The 15,188-nt window shown below is 33.8% G+C and overlaps 1 protein-coding gene across 5 annotated transcripts in view; it reads left to right on the top strand.

Moving 5' to 3' along the window:
- The window catches only part of ZZZ3 (zinc finger ZZ-type containing 3), a 108,087-nt gene that overhangs the window by 85,286 nt on the left and 7,613 nt on the right, over positions 1–15,188 (top strand). For 3 of the 5 annotated variants that reach the window (XM_043575308.1, XM_043575310.1, XM_043575309.1), the window contains 7 exons: positions 2,188–2,335; positions 2,420–2,535; positions 3,216–3,287; positions 4,344–4,445; positions 5,099–5,194; positions 7,549–7,701; positions 13,506–13,640. In XM_043575308.1, coding sequence (XP_043431243.1) covers positions 2,188–2,335; positions 2,420–2,535; positions 3,216–3,287; positions 4,344–4,445; positions 5,099–5,194; positions 7,549–7,701; positions 13,506–13,640 — 822 coding nt within the window. The remainder of the gene's footprint in view (positions 1–2,187; positions 2,336–2,419; positions 2,536–3,215; positions 3,288–4,343; positions 4,446–5,098; positions 5,195–7,548; positions 7,702–13,505; positions 13,641–15,188) is intronic. The other 2 variants (XM_043575312.1, XM_043575313.1) reach the window with 1 other exon arrangement.

The raw sequence follows: 15,188 nt of genomic DNA, 5'->3' as shown, positions 1-15,188 counted from the left end.
ACATTTGCTGGTGCAAAAAGAGCACTTACTGTGGTTACTTAAAATTGATTCAACTAAAACAGACGGTGATAGAAAAGTAAATATTAAAGATTTATTAAACTTGATCTTAACTTTATTCATTTTCCCTGCTGGGCAAAAATATGCAATTATGCTTATTTACTAGATTTATAGGCAGTCAGTTATTTGCTGGTTCTCCATTTCCAGGTATAATTTAGAACTGAATTTCCTTTCACTTTATCTCAGAAGCAGAGATGGGATATTGACCATCTTAACAATTTTTTATCAAAGTGTACAGAATTACATTAAATCCAGACACTTGAACAATTATGACTTACATTTCTTGCAAAGAAGTTTTTCTGCTGGATTTAATTTAGAAGTTTGATTTTTCCTTTTTGTGTGTGTGTGTTTATTCATGTATACAAATCTTCCTCAACTTAGATGGGGTTATGTCCTGATAAACCTATCTTAAGTTGAAAGTATCATAAGTCGAAATGCATTTAATACACCTATTCTACTGAACCTCATAGCTTAGCCTAGCCTACCTGAAAGGTGCTTAGAACACTTACATTAGCCTGCAGTTGGACCAAATTACTTCACACAAAGCCTGTTTTATAATAAAGTGTTGAATATCTCATGTAATTTATTGAATACTATACTGAAGGTTAAAAAGAGGATGGTTATATGGGAACAGAATGGTTGTCAGTGTATTGATTTTTTTACCCTTGTGATCCTGTGGCTAACTGGGAGCTGCGGCTCACTGCCACTGCCCAGCAGCACAAGAGAGTATTGTACTACTTACTGCCACCCTGGGAAAAGATCAAAATTCAAAGCACAGTTTCTATTGCATACGTCACTTTTACACCATTGTAAAGTGAAAAAATCCTAAGTTGAACCATCGTAAGTTGGGGACCATCTATACCTAGTTTACCTATTTCTTTAGATTTACCATGCTATAAGTTGTTGACGTGTATATGTTTGTTTTAATGGACATTCAGAAACTCCTAATTGAAATAGAGGAAACTTGTGGTATATGTTGTTGTATAGAATGCAGAGAACATTTATGGCTTGTTAGCTTCCTTCAATATTACTGTCACTATTTTAAAAGACACTCTAATTTTGCAAAAGTTGAACCTTAGACTAATGTGTACTATTATGATGATGGTGATAATGTAATATAAATAAAATAAAAATTATGAATTCTGTGTCAAACAGTTAAACTGGATTTTTCTTTTCAGTTTCATAGTTTTTGAGCTAATTTTTTCTCAGCATTTTACTATGGAAAATGTTAAGTACACAGACAAATTGGAAGTATTATATAGTTAACATACACATATTCACCCCTAGATTCTATAATTAACATTTTACTGTATTTGCTTTATCATGTATGTATCTATCAATCTTTCATCATTCCATCTTATAGCAAGAATGCATTTTAAAGTTGCAGACATGAACACTTCACACCAAGTTACTTTAGAATGCGTATTATTAACTAAAATTATTTTTTAAAACATTTTTAAGGTGAAATTTCTATATAGTGAAATTCACAAATTCTAATTGTACCATTCTGTGAGTTCTGGCAAAAAAAACATGCATATATGTAACCAAAATCCCTATCAAAAGATACTGATTATAATCTGTTTTTAGTAATTATGACAACTAATGACTTCTATAAAGGTGGTTGGTTAAGTAACTGAATTAATTCCAAGTAGAATGAAGGTGTAGCTGTGATTCTCAAGGTGTCATAATTTTTTGTATATGTGATGAGAGTTATATTATTGTGAAAATAATTCATTGTTTTATGAATAAGTCATGAACACGGGAGTACATTTAAAATGAATTCCATGTGTCAAGTTTCATCTGTTGCAATCAAAACATTTCATATGCTGTTCTTAGAGATAAAATCCTTTCTTGGCTTTATTTATGTTTAAAGTGTGTTAGTGATAAAGTACAGTATGTCTATGTAGTTCAGCTTTTGGAGCTGTATCTAAAAATAGTGCTTATATCATTAAATTCATTCTTCCTTACCAGCTATCATTTTTACTATTTAATGTTTAGACTATATTATCTTTAACTTTATTGGCTGTTGGATTCAAACAGTGAATAGAAGTGCCCAGTTGATGATAATTTAGATTTGGAGTCCTCTGAAAGTTTCAGTTAAATTTAAACTGTCACGTTTTTTCCCCCCAGGCTGATATAGGGCTTCCATATCCACAGAGAGTTGTTCAATTGCCTGAGATTGTATGGGACCAATATACCAATAGCCTTGGGAACTTTGAAAGAGAATTTAAAAATCGTAAAAGACATACTAGGAGAGTAAAGCTAGTTTTTGATAAAGGTAAGAAATTACATGTTAAGAATTTACATAGAGAACTATCTGGTGGTCTTGCTTTAATAATCCTATACATGGTCTTCTTTTTAGTAGGTTTACCTGCTAGACCAAAAAGTCCTTTAGATCCTAAGAAGGATGGAGAGTCCCTTTCATATTCTATGTTGCCTTTGAGTGATGGTCCAGAAGGCTCAAACAGTCGTCCTCAGGTAAACAGTATGAAGTGTTGGAGTAGGAAGATTTGAGTTATAGATAAAATATGTTAACATTTCCTGATTTGTATTCTTAAAATTTAGGCAGTGTTTCACTGAAGATAGTGGGAACATGAACTTCGAAGTTAAGAGAAACCTGGGTTGGAATCCCAGCTGTATTGCTTACCAGCGGTGGAACATCAAATGTTATTTATATTAAAGCCTCCAAGCTGCAGTTTCCTTTTATATAAAAAGGGGTTAATATTACTTGTGTTGTAGAGTTGTGTGAGGAATAAATGAATAGTACATGTAACATGCTTAGTACACTGTGTGACATGTACTGTTTATTCTAAAAATAAGAGGTCTTTGTGTGTAAGTGTAATGTAACCAGGATTTGAGTCCTGGCCTTGCCACTAGTATTTAGATGAACCTTGATTGACATGTGGGTTCAGAATGGAAATGTAATATTTCCTTTTCTTTAAAATGAAGTTGTCATCTATATCACAGGATTGCTAGGAGTATAAAACCAAAGGAAATAAAGGAATGTGAAAACATTCTCTAAACAATAAAAAATTATACATTATAAATTTACTAAAATATTTTGAAATTAATAAAAAAATTCCACAATATGTGTATTATTTGGCTATATCAAATGGTAGTCTTTGTTATTTTTGACAAAAGCCTTGTTTTATATGCAGATGATAAGAGGACGCCTTTGTGATGATACCAAACCTGAAACATTTAACCAACTGTGGACTGTTGAGGAACAGGTAATAGATATTTCTGAATTGTGTAGGTTAAAAAAAAGGTTCAGATTAGAGTCAGTATTATGAGTAAAGTATATATTGTTGTGTGTGATCCCTCTTAACCAAAAATTCAAAATATTAAACTTCATTCTGTATACTTTTTTTTTTTTTTTTTTTTTTTTTTTTTTGGCCCACTTCAAGAATTTTGGATTTTGAGAACGTATAAATTCCTATTTGGAGATGATTTTTAAATCGGGAATCTTGGTTGTGGGAAGTAGATTGAAAAAGATAGTGAAATGGGTGGGTTAAAGTTTCTGCAATGCAGCTTTGGGAGAGAGGAAAAACCTGGGGCCAAGTAAAACAGTGCCTCAAAGTGAATTCTTGTTTTTGTTATGAAGGGGAGCTGACAAAGCCACACCAGAGTGTTCTGTTACATTTTGACATACGGCTAGGAGGCTAGGACTGTTCATGGATAAGGTTTGAGACACATCTCTCTTTCATATGAGGATTAACTCCTAAGCTATAATAAAGTTAGCAGTTTTCGAAAAGCTTTAGGAAACCTTTATTTCAAGCATCCAGTTTATTCTTCATCTTTAGCACTGTGTGACAATTTAAGGGATAGCTCAGAATTTAAAAATCAAATATTTGAGTGGAAGACCACACAAAGGAGGGAAAAGTTTAAGTTTCTGTCTAAATCCAAATGAATTTAGATATTTTTGTTAAATCTATATGGGGCAAGTCTAAACATAGTCTAGCAAGAAAAGGTGGTGAGTGGAAATCATTAAAATGCATAAAGTGTTATTAATTAATTAAAAACAATTTTGGTGCTGTGTTTTTACTTAAGTGACTAGAGAATCTTTAAGTTCTTCCATAGGTTTATGCTCTAATCTCATTTTTCCTAGTAAAGCTTAAATTCCTTACTAGAAATTTTTCCCGCATCAAGGATTTCTAGTGACCTAACCCGCAGAGTTGTGGGGGGTGTATTATAGTTTAAAAGGAAGTGTGAATGTATTTATTCATTTATGTAAATGTATTTATTTATGAAACTCAGTATTAAACTTGGTCTTGGATTTGTCTTAGAAAAAGCTTGAACAGCTACTCCTGAAATACCCTCCTGAAGAAGTAGAATCTCGACGCTGGCAGAAGATTGCAGATGAACTGGGCAATAGGACGGCAAAGCAGGTAATTGAGGAGATGGCCGCATATTGCTGGCCTGTTTTTGATAGTTTTTTTAATGAAGGATAATGCATTTGGCATAAAATTTGCCACATCATTTTTAAGCTACACAGTGCTATAATATGTGATTTTTTTTTGTTACGTTTTGTTTTTAGCATTGTATATTTTGTGTTGATTTCTTCAGAAACAACTTGAGATGATTCCGCTTCAGATCATTACTAAAAAATAAGAATATAATGTATTTAGTGTCTCTTGAATGTTTAGTGAGTGCACCAAGTTGTGTACTTAGTTAGGCTGTGCTAATAGATGTGTGACATACTTAGTAAATATCTCTGATTGTCTTTCTAAAAAAATATATAGCAGTTTTCTTCTTTGCATTACCATTGATATTAATAGATGTGTTTTTAATGCAGTGTTCACAAGTTGAAAATATGCGTTTAGCTTTGGAGTCCAACAAATTTCCTGTATTTTAATGATTTTTTGTCTAGATTTTAACATATAAATGCGTTTGGTGGCAGTTTAAAATTATATCTAGATTTATGATAAATTTTAGATTGTTAGCATTCGTTAAGATAACACAGGTATATTTTAATTTTTAAGAACTATTCACATAATGCATGTCTTGTAATTTTGTTAAATGGCTTATTATATTTTCTTAGGTTGCCAGCCGAGTGCAGAAGTATTTCATAAAACTAACTAAAGCTGGCATTCCAGTCCCAGGCAGAACACCAAACTTATATATGTACTCCAAAAAGGTAAAAAAGAAAATAGAGAAAGTAAACTTTAGATCTTTGATTAAACTTATTAAAGAATTGCTATGTAAAAGTGTATACATTTATCAGAACAAAGTTGTTTTATTTTTAAAATCTGACTTACTCTAAGCATTTTGTTATATTGGGGATGGACACAGTGTAGGTTTCCATTATTGCTGCTCAGTGAAATTGAATGATCTTTATATTTGTTATTTTGTTAGGAGTAGGTTAGTTTATGTGAATGGGTGCTACTTGGAAGATTTAGATTGAGGGTATATCAGAAAGACCTTTGTGATGTTACAAATTTTAGAATGTTTGACTTTTTAATAAACACAATCAATTTCTGTTTTTAGATATGCTATGTAAATCCAAAAATAGAAATGTTTATTAAAATATATTATTTCTTACTACAGTTCTAGAAGTGTGGGTAGTGTTATCACTTTCACTTTACTGATAATAATATTAATAGCTAGTTTTTACTCTTCTTACTGGAAGCTGAGGACCAGGTGCTGTTGTACAGTCTTTTTATAGATGAGAAAACTAGGCCTTGAGTGCCTGGCCAATGCCATTGGTAGAGCATGTGACTCTAGATCTCAGGGTTGTGAGTTTGAGACCCATGTTGGGTGTAGAGATTACTTAAAAATACAATTGTAAAAATAAATAAAAAACTAGGCCTTAAAGTAAATTGAGTCAGTTGTCTAGTCATATAGCTAATAAGTCTGAGAACGACTGATCCTCTGATTCTGATCCCAGCCCTTTTCCCACTATTCTGTTCTATTCTGTACAGTAAAAAAGCTGTCGTTCCTCTCCTACATAAACCATTGCATCAAATTGTAGACGGTTTTTTGCTTTAATTGCAAAAAATAAAGCACATAAGTGGCCTCTTTCATTTCCTTAGTAAATCATCCTGTTATTTGCCCTCTACCACTACTGCCTTCCTTCACATAAGAAGCTAAGAGTATATCTAATGCTGTTAGTTTCCTTATTGAAGCTGTTTTACATAGTTTTACATTAAGAATATTGTCTGTACAGCTCCATGTTTTACAAGTTTTGTTTTTTGTCTTGTTACCAAGTTTTGGAAGCTCATTTTAACTTTTCAGTTGATTTAAATAATTTGGATTCCCTCCTCTCCCCCACCTCCCCCGTATAGCATTACTTATATCACATATAGAGTTCATCCTATACCTTTGGAATGTTGGAACCTTGATAAACAGTTTTCAGTTTAATAGCTCTAATTTTTATGATTAATTTCCAAATTAACTTTAGATGTGTTGGGTACCTTATATTTTCACAGCTAAGACTAGTAATGGTAACAAAAGGAATACTAAAGAAACCTGAACGTATTCCCTCCTGAATGCACTGAACTCTAAGTTAATTAACATTTTGACTGTTGACTGTAGAGATCTAGCCCAGCCATAGACGCAATGATTCCTTGCCACGGTTGGAGTTTAAATCTTGAAACAGATGAAGTGATGGTTCTGCCTGTAGCTGAGGTTATTCTTTGTGGCTCTACTGTTTATGAAGAGAGGAAGTCTACATAGTGGTTTGAGAGTGAGGGCTTTGGACCCACACAGGCCCAGTTTGTAATCTTGGTGTTACCACTGTCTAGTTGTAACACCCTGAACAAGAACCTTAACCTCCATCTTTAAATTAGAGGTGATAATAACTACTTCATAGTAACGTTGTGAGGGTTAAATGACATTGACAAACAGTAAGCAATCAATCAGTGTTAGTAGTTTTAGACATTAATCATGTTGTGGAAAATTTTTTTACTTGATCATGTTATATCTGGCTTAGGCTACTTCATCCTCTCGGATCTTCTATACAATGACTGTAAGAGGAGTTCAGCATTTGAATGTCAAGAGTATGGTCAATGTTGGAGATACAAATATAAGCTAGATAGCATGTCACTGATATCTAGGATTCTCAGCATGGGAGAAAGAAGATACATATTTAAGATCAATAAGGAGAAGTAAAATCCCCAAAGTCCTTAAATTGAATCCGAAATTAAAAAATATAAACTTACGATGTCTTTTTTTTTTTAATGTTTATTTTTGAGAGAGATAGAGCACAAGCAGGGGATAGATGGGGGTCAGGGGGACACAGTATCAGCAGTGCTCAGTGCTAACAGCAGAGAGCCTGATGTGGACCCCGCCCCTACATTTTTTTTTGTAAATCTGGTTGTGCTTTAAAAATGCAGATAATATAGAAAAAACAACCACATAAGCATGTACTGAAAGGTAGAGCCAGGATGCTTTTAACAGATAGACATGGAGGAAGTAATAGTGTATTTTAGTATCTTTGATTCTTTTAATGATTTTCCAATGTCCAAATTAAAAATTTGTTTTCTCGCTTAGTCTTCCACAAGCAGACGACAGCACCCCCTTAATAAGCATCTCTTTAAACCTTCCACTTTCATGACTTCCCATGAACCACCAGTGTATATGGATGAAGATGATGACCGATCCTGTTTTCATAGCCACATGAACACTGCTATTGAAGAGGCATCAGTAAGTTATCTATTTATATAAAAATATATATACCTGTGTATTTATCTAGGTATCATACAGATCAGGTTACAGAATGAGAACACCAGAATTTTTAAATTATTCCTATCCTTCAGAGAATGTTGGTTTCTTTTATTTATTTTTTTTTTTTTTATTTTTTTATTTTTTTTTTTCAACGTTTATTCACCTTTGGGACAGAGAGAGACAGAGCATGAACGGGGGAGGGCAGAGAGAGAGGGAGACACAGAATCGGAAACAGGCTCCAGGCTCTGAGCCGTCAGCCCAGAGCCCGACGCGGGGCTCGAACTCACGGACCGCGAGATCGTGACCTGGCTGAAGTCGGACGCTTAACCGACTGCGCCACCCAGGCGCCCCTGTTGGTTTCTTTTAATTAACAAGTGAAGTTTATGGGCTTTTAAAAAAACAATATATTGTTAAATCGTTATATATTAATATATATCATATATATTAACACATAATAAAAATAAAAGAAATTTTAACATGCAAAATAGAGTAGTATAATGAATTCTATATAACATGTAGTATATTAATAAAAGAAATTTCTAAAACACATATAAAAATAGAGTAGTATAATGAACCTACATGTACTTATTACCCAGCTTCAATAGTTATCAGTTTGTTGTAATCTTATTTTGATTTATACTTCTTACCCACCTCAGCTCCATCCTGGATTATTTTGGGGCAAGTCCCAGACATTACAGAGTATTATTATCATGTTTATAAAAAGGTAATCCTTTACACAAATATACACTCAGTTCACATTTCCCCCAATCATAAATTACAATAGATTTCCTCCTTTCCTCCATCCCCACCCCCTTTTTCCTCTTCATAGAACTTTTTTTGCTGAAAAACTGGGTCATTAGAATTTACCACTGTGTGTGTTTTGTTTGCTTCTCTCTGGTGTTACTTACTCTGTTTTTCTGCTCCCTGAATTTTCTGTAAATTGATAGTGGGTCTAGATAATTGTTATCACTTACTCTGTTTTTCTGCTACCTGCATTTTCTGTAAATCAATAGTAGATCTAGATAATTGACCAGATTCAGATTTGTTAGGGTGGGCAGGACTTACTTCATGTGTACTTTCATCAGTCTGGTGGTCTTTTCTGTTTTTTTTTGACATAGTAGCCATCGATCATTGCCTGGATTCATTAATTCATTAGATGTTACAAAACAGTGATATTCCCTCAATTCTTCTTTACTTATTTGATAGACTATTCTATAAAGTAACCCTCTCCATCAACTGTTTGTTTCCCCCTAAGGTACATATGGAAGAGGCAGTATAACTGCTTGATTCTTCGTTTATTTTCTTATGCTTCAGTACATTGATATTATTGACTTTATTAGTGTTCAGATTGGCCCATTGGTCAGTTGTAACTTATTCAGGTTGGATTTTGGGATCTTTGAACAAGATTCTAGTAGTTTTTGATAGCTTCTTCATTACCTGTTCTGACAAGGAAATTCTAGGATTGTCTTGTATTTTTCCTCTTCAGACCTAGAATTAGTCCTGCTTTCTTTTATTAGGAAATTGTGGAGATGATAGCCTGACTGTAGGAATCCTACTTGATGCTGGCTTGATCATTGTTTCTAGGTCTATTTAATGGATAGAGCTGGGAAATAGGTTATATTATTGTTTAAAAATAATGGGGCACCAGTATGGCTAAGTTGATTAAGCGTCTGACTCTTGATCTTGGCTCAGGTCATGATCTCACAGTACATGAGTTCAAACTCCACATTGGGCTGTACACTGGCAGTGTGAAGCCTGTCTCTCCTTCTCTCTGCCCCTCCCCTACTAGTGCTCTGTTGCACGCATGCGCTCTCTCTTTCTCTCTCAAAATAAAAACAAACTTTTGAAGAAAAATAAAAAAATAAAAAACCTCAGGGGCACCTGGGTGGCTCAGTCGGTTAAGTGTCTGACTTTGGCTCAGGTCATGGTCTCACAGTTTGTGAGTTCTAGCCTCCACATCAGGCTCTCTGCTGTTAGCACTGAGCACTGCTGATACTGTGTCCCCCTGACCCCCATCTATCCCCTGCTTGTGCTCTATCTCTCTCAAAAATAAACATTAAAAAAAAAAGACATCGTAAGTTTATATTTTTTAATTTCGGATTCAATTTAAGGACTTTGGGGATTTTACTTCTCCTTATTGATCTTAAATATGTGTCTTCTTTCTCCCATGCTGAGAATCCTAGATATCAGTGACATTGACATAATACTCACTTTCTTTGTCTCATAGTGCTCACAGTAGTCTCAGAATATAATAATACTAACCTTACCATCAGCAGTATGATTACTGGAAACAGATTTTTTGACAGTTCTTTCTTTTCCTTTTTTTTTTTTTTGCCTTGTGATATATGCCACTGCAGAACTAAAGTCAAATCCTCTTCAAGTAATTCCTCTTGGTGTTATTGACTGCACACTAATTTAGATCAATTTATTTTATTTTCCTTTCCATCCATAGACATTTCTTTTTATTGCTGTTAATATTTTTATTTTACATCCTGAAATTCATTTCCTCAGTAACTAACATGATTCTGGTTCTTTACTTAAAGGATTACCTTATATCTTTCTTAATACTGTGATTATTTATAATAATTGCCAAAGGAGATTTTAATGAAAGGTCAGCAAGTAAAAGTAAGTCTCTTTTTTGTTCTGTTTTTAGATGAGCCAAATACCGAGTGTATAATTTGGTATGAAACTACCATAAAATGATTGTATTCTTCACAAATTTTTCTTTTTAAAATAGCTAATATCTGCTGTGTCTTAAGTTTGTACTTTGTTAATATTAGAATTATTCATTTGAAAAATATTGATTCTACATTTTATATATCAGGCCCTGCTAGAGGTCAGCTGCATCGTTGTGCACAAAATATTTATGATCTTTGCTGTTACAAATCTTAGTCTTGTGCGAGGAGATAAATGTGTAATCACATCAATAAATTACAGATTTTAAAAAGTGCTTCAAAAACAACTGATTATAATTATTTAAGAAGTACTTTATTTAGATTTGGAGTTTAAGTAGAAGAACTCTAAAGAAGTGGTAGTCAAGGTGACATGTGAAGGAGGAACAAAATTTAGCTAGATGAGGAGTAGATTAATATATGTAATAGATTGAATTTGATTTAACTTTTGTTTGGTTGATTTTATTTATTTATTTTTAAATGAGCACCAGTTCAAATCATTCTGAATTTTGAAATAGCTGTTCAGATATTTATAAAACTACTAGTGGTAAAATTTATAGATTTCAAGTTCTTTTTTTAGGAAATCAATATCTAAAGAAACCATATGATTACATGTATGTACTTCCGTAGTTTTAAAATCTGTACACCATTTTAGCCTCATTTGGAATTAGTCATAGGATCTCCTCTTTAAGTAAAGTTTAAAAATGATTTTAACAAGGAAATCTGTTTATGAGGATTTAAAAAAATTTTTTAATTGTGATAAATACATATGTTCATATTTTTGTGACCCAATCTCCAGAACTCTTTACTTCTTAGAAAACTGACACTCAGAACCGTTAAACAGTATCTCCCATTGCCTTCTCCTTCCAGCCCCTGGCAACTCCCTCCTACTTTGTCTTTATGAATTTGGCTACTCTGGGTGCCTCATTTAAGTGGAATCCTGCAGGTTCTGTCCTTTTGTGACTGCCTTTCATCACTTGCCATAATGTATTCAAGATTCATCTACCTTGTAACATGTGTCACTCTTTCCTTCCTTTTTAAGGCTGAATAATATTTCATGGTATGTGTATACCACATTTTATCTATTCATCTGTCATTGGACACTTGGTTTGCTTTCACTTTGTGGCTATTGTGAATAATGCTGCTATGAACATAGATGTACAAATTCCTGTTCGAGTCCCTGCATTCAGTTCTTTTGGGTGTAGACCCAGAAATGGAATTGGTAGTTCTATGTTAATTCTACATTTACTTTTTTGAGGAACCACCATACTATTTTCTATAGTGGCTGCAACATGTTACATACTCCCCAACAATGCACTAGGGTTTCAGTTTCTCTATATCCTTGTCAACACTTGTTATTTTCTGTTTTGTTTTGTTTTGTTTTGTTTTCTTTTGATAGTAGCCATCCTAATTGTGTGGTGATTTAACTTTACTTAGTCTTGTTGGCCAAATTTAATAGTATCCTTAGACTTAAAATGCAAATTAAAAAATTTGGCATAGTTTCTACTCTTTGTATTTGCTTAAAATATCTGAATTTAATAAATTTCACTATAAAATTCCTTATCACATTATTTAACTAGTTAAGTCACATTGTATTTATTAGTGTTAGATATTTATTACATTACTTAATGTCATTTTCAGTGCTGATATAGAAAGACAGTAGCTGTAATTTAACACTTTAGTTGACAGGAACTTGAAATGAGTGAAAGATGGTGGGAGATAAGGTAAGTGAAGCATGAGATTATAAACAATCTTTTATTCAGCTGAAAACTTTGGACTTGACTCTGTAGACAGGAAGTCATTGGGAGATTTTAAATCATGGTGGAGCTGGAGGAAGGAGTGATACTATAGAGGACCAATTTGAAAAATTTAAGAAAGTGTTAAGTAGTGACCAATTTTGTTGGATTAAATATGACAGTGAAAAATTAAGGGTAGCTCTTAGATTTAGGCCTTAGGCTGCTGAGTGTATAAGGAGTTACTAAATATTCAGACAAATCTGGGTTCAAATCACCTGACTCCATAACTGATTAATTATGTGACCTTGGGTAAATGTTATTTTTATAGACACCGGTTTCCTTGACATAAAATAAACATTGTAGTTAATAATACCTAATATGAGAGCAAGAGGAATGGGAGGGGTAGGAGTTATCTGGACCAGGATTGATAGACTATGGATGGGGTCAGTGAATTGGAGATGCTTTCAGGAGCATTGTAGATGTTAGTGACCATGGGATCATGAGGTCATGAAGGAAAGAAATGGATCATTGATGGCAGAGCACAAATAAATTGGGAGAATAGGTAGGAAGCAGTTAGTGATTCATCTGTCAACTTCAGCTTCATGTATTTCTATAGTTGTAGTATTCATTTTTTATAGTCTTCTAAATGATCATCTTCGTAATTTAGTTTATCCCCTTGGGTAAGACAGGAATGTCCTGCCTTGATTATTGGGAGTATACAGAGCAGAAAGTGGTTTGCTCTTTGTTAAGAAAATGTGATATTTACTTGAGAAAGCATAAAAAATCTTTTAGAGAAGAGGAGCTTCCTGCAGATGAGGTAGAAGTAGATTATAAAGAGTATCACAAGGAGCCATGAATGTGTTGGGATAGGGTTGAGTCTGCATTAGTGTATGACAGAGGTAGGAATCATCCCCTGGTACTTTGTACAGTTCAATATTACTGTTGCATTAAGAAGCCCTCCAAAAGTGTTAGTCTAAAATATCGCTAATAGCAACACTAATTTTCTGTCAGCCCTATAAGGTAAAGTATCTTAAAAGTGAAAAATATTTTATTAGTAGAAAAATATTCTGTGTCCGTATTTCTTACTGTTCTTTTTTTTTTTTTATTTTTTTTTTTATTTTTTCATGTTTATTTGTTTTTGGGAGAGAGAGATAGAGCGTGAGCAGGGGAGGGGCAGAGAGAGAGGGAGACACAGAATCCAAAGCAGGCTCCAGGCTCTGAGCTGTTAGCACAGAGCCCGACATGGGGGCCAACCCACAAATTACGAGATCATGACCCAAGCTGAAGTCGGATGTTCAACCAACTGAGCCACCCAGGCACCCCCTGTTAGTTCATTTTGATTATCAGACATTTTTGTTTTCTGTTTTATTATTAGGATGAAGAAAGTATTCCTATTATGTATAGGAATTTACCTGAATATAAGGAACTATTACAGTTTAAAAAGTTAAAGAAGCAGAAACTCCAGCAGATGCAAGCTGAAAGTGGATTTGTACAACATGTGGGCTTCAAGGTAAATTCTGCTATTCATTTAATTTTTGGAAGGGTGATAAGAGAGATTTAAAGTAGTTTCTGCAGCTTTAAATTCCAGACTTCCCAGCATACAGATAAAAGTAAGTTTAGCTCTAGTCCTATTCATTTATATAAAGTAGTGTGTTACAGTTTCTGATCTCAGTAGGTTTATGATTCTATGGGAAGAAGACAAACATACAGGTATCTATATTTTGAGGTAAAATATGAGGTGTTTTTGTCTAGCTATTTTTCTTTCTTATTCTCAGTTTTACTGAGATATAACTGACAAAAATTGTATATATTTAAAGTGTACAAAATATTAAGGTGTAAAAACATCACCTCACATAGTTACCTTTTTCGTGTGTGTGTGTGTGTGTGTGTGTGTGTGTGTGTGGTGAGAAAACTTAAGTGTACTCTCTTAGCAAATTTCAAGTATACAGTACCATATTATTAATCCCATGCTGTCCATTAGACCTCCAGAACTGATTTCTCTTACAATTGAAAATTTGTATCCTTAGACTAACATCTCCTCATTTCTCCCACCTCGCAGCCCCTGGCAACCACTGTTCTACCCTCTGCTTCTGAGTTTGAGTTTTTCATTTCATTCATAAGTGAGATTATATGGCACTTGTTAACTTCTGTGGCTTATTTTACTTAGGATAATGTCCTCCACTTTCTCATCCATGTTATCACAAATGGAGGATTTCTTTTTGTTTTAGGGCTGAATAATATTCCTGTGTGTGTGTGTGTGTGTGTGTGTGTTTCACATTTTCTTTATCCTTTCATCCATTGGAGCTGTTGCTCTTGTTCATAGATGAGAAATTTCTTTTCACCGTTCAGGCTACTAGAAATATATCCATTCAGTCCACAAAATTTTGAAATACCCATTATGTTCCAGGCACTTTGCTTAACTGCTAGGGATTCATTAGTAAACAAGATGGACTCGGTTTCTGTCCTTATTCTGTTTTCGTCTCATAAGGAATTTAGAGAAGTTAAATTAGTAAACATAGTTGACTATGGCTAGAGAACATATCAGAGAGTAGTGCTGCTATTAAGGTGCCTTTGAGATTTACTGAGGAGTTTAAACTTTCCTTAATGAGGTTGGGGAACCATTGAAGAATCTTAAGTAGACAGTAACATGAAATTTGCATTTCAGAAAAATCATTCCAGTTACTTACACTATTAGTATAGATAACCTTGGAGAAGGCAGTGGGTTTAGAGTGGATAATCTCTGACAGCTGTATTGTTAAATTTTGTAAACAGTAATGTGTTCATGTATGTTATTTATGTAGTTGAAAAAAAATAGGTGAAGGAGAAAAAGATAATTCTGGACTTAGTATGGAGAATGGAAAGAAGAAAGCAAAGCTAGAGGCAGGGTGACTGGTTAGAAATTCTTTTGGTAATTTAGACCAAAGATGAGAATGTCTGAGGTTTGATTGGTGGCTATGGAAATTGAGAGAGATTGACAAGTTTGAGAACCTTTGGACTTTAGAATTGGCTGTACTTGGTGAGATTGGAGGAAGTAAAACTGAGACCATGAGATATAGAT

This window comes from Prionailurus bengalensis, chromosome C1, assembly GCF_016509475.1.
Source record: "Prionailurus bengalensis isolate Pbe53 chromosome C1, Fcat_Pben_1.1_paternal_pri, whole genome shotgun sequence".
In the NCBI taxonomy this organism is placed as follows: Eukaryota; Metazoa; Chordata; class Mammalia; order Carnivora; family Felidae; genus Prionailurus; species Prionailurus bengalensis.
Note: the sequence above shows the minus strand (reverse complement) of the source record. Positions and strands in the feature narration are given on the sequence as shown.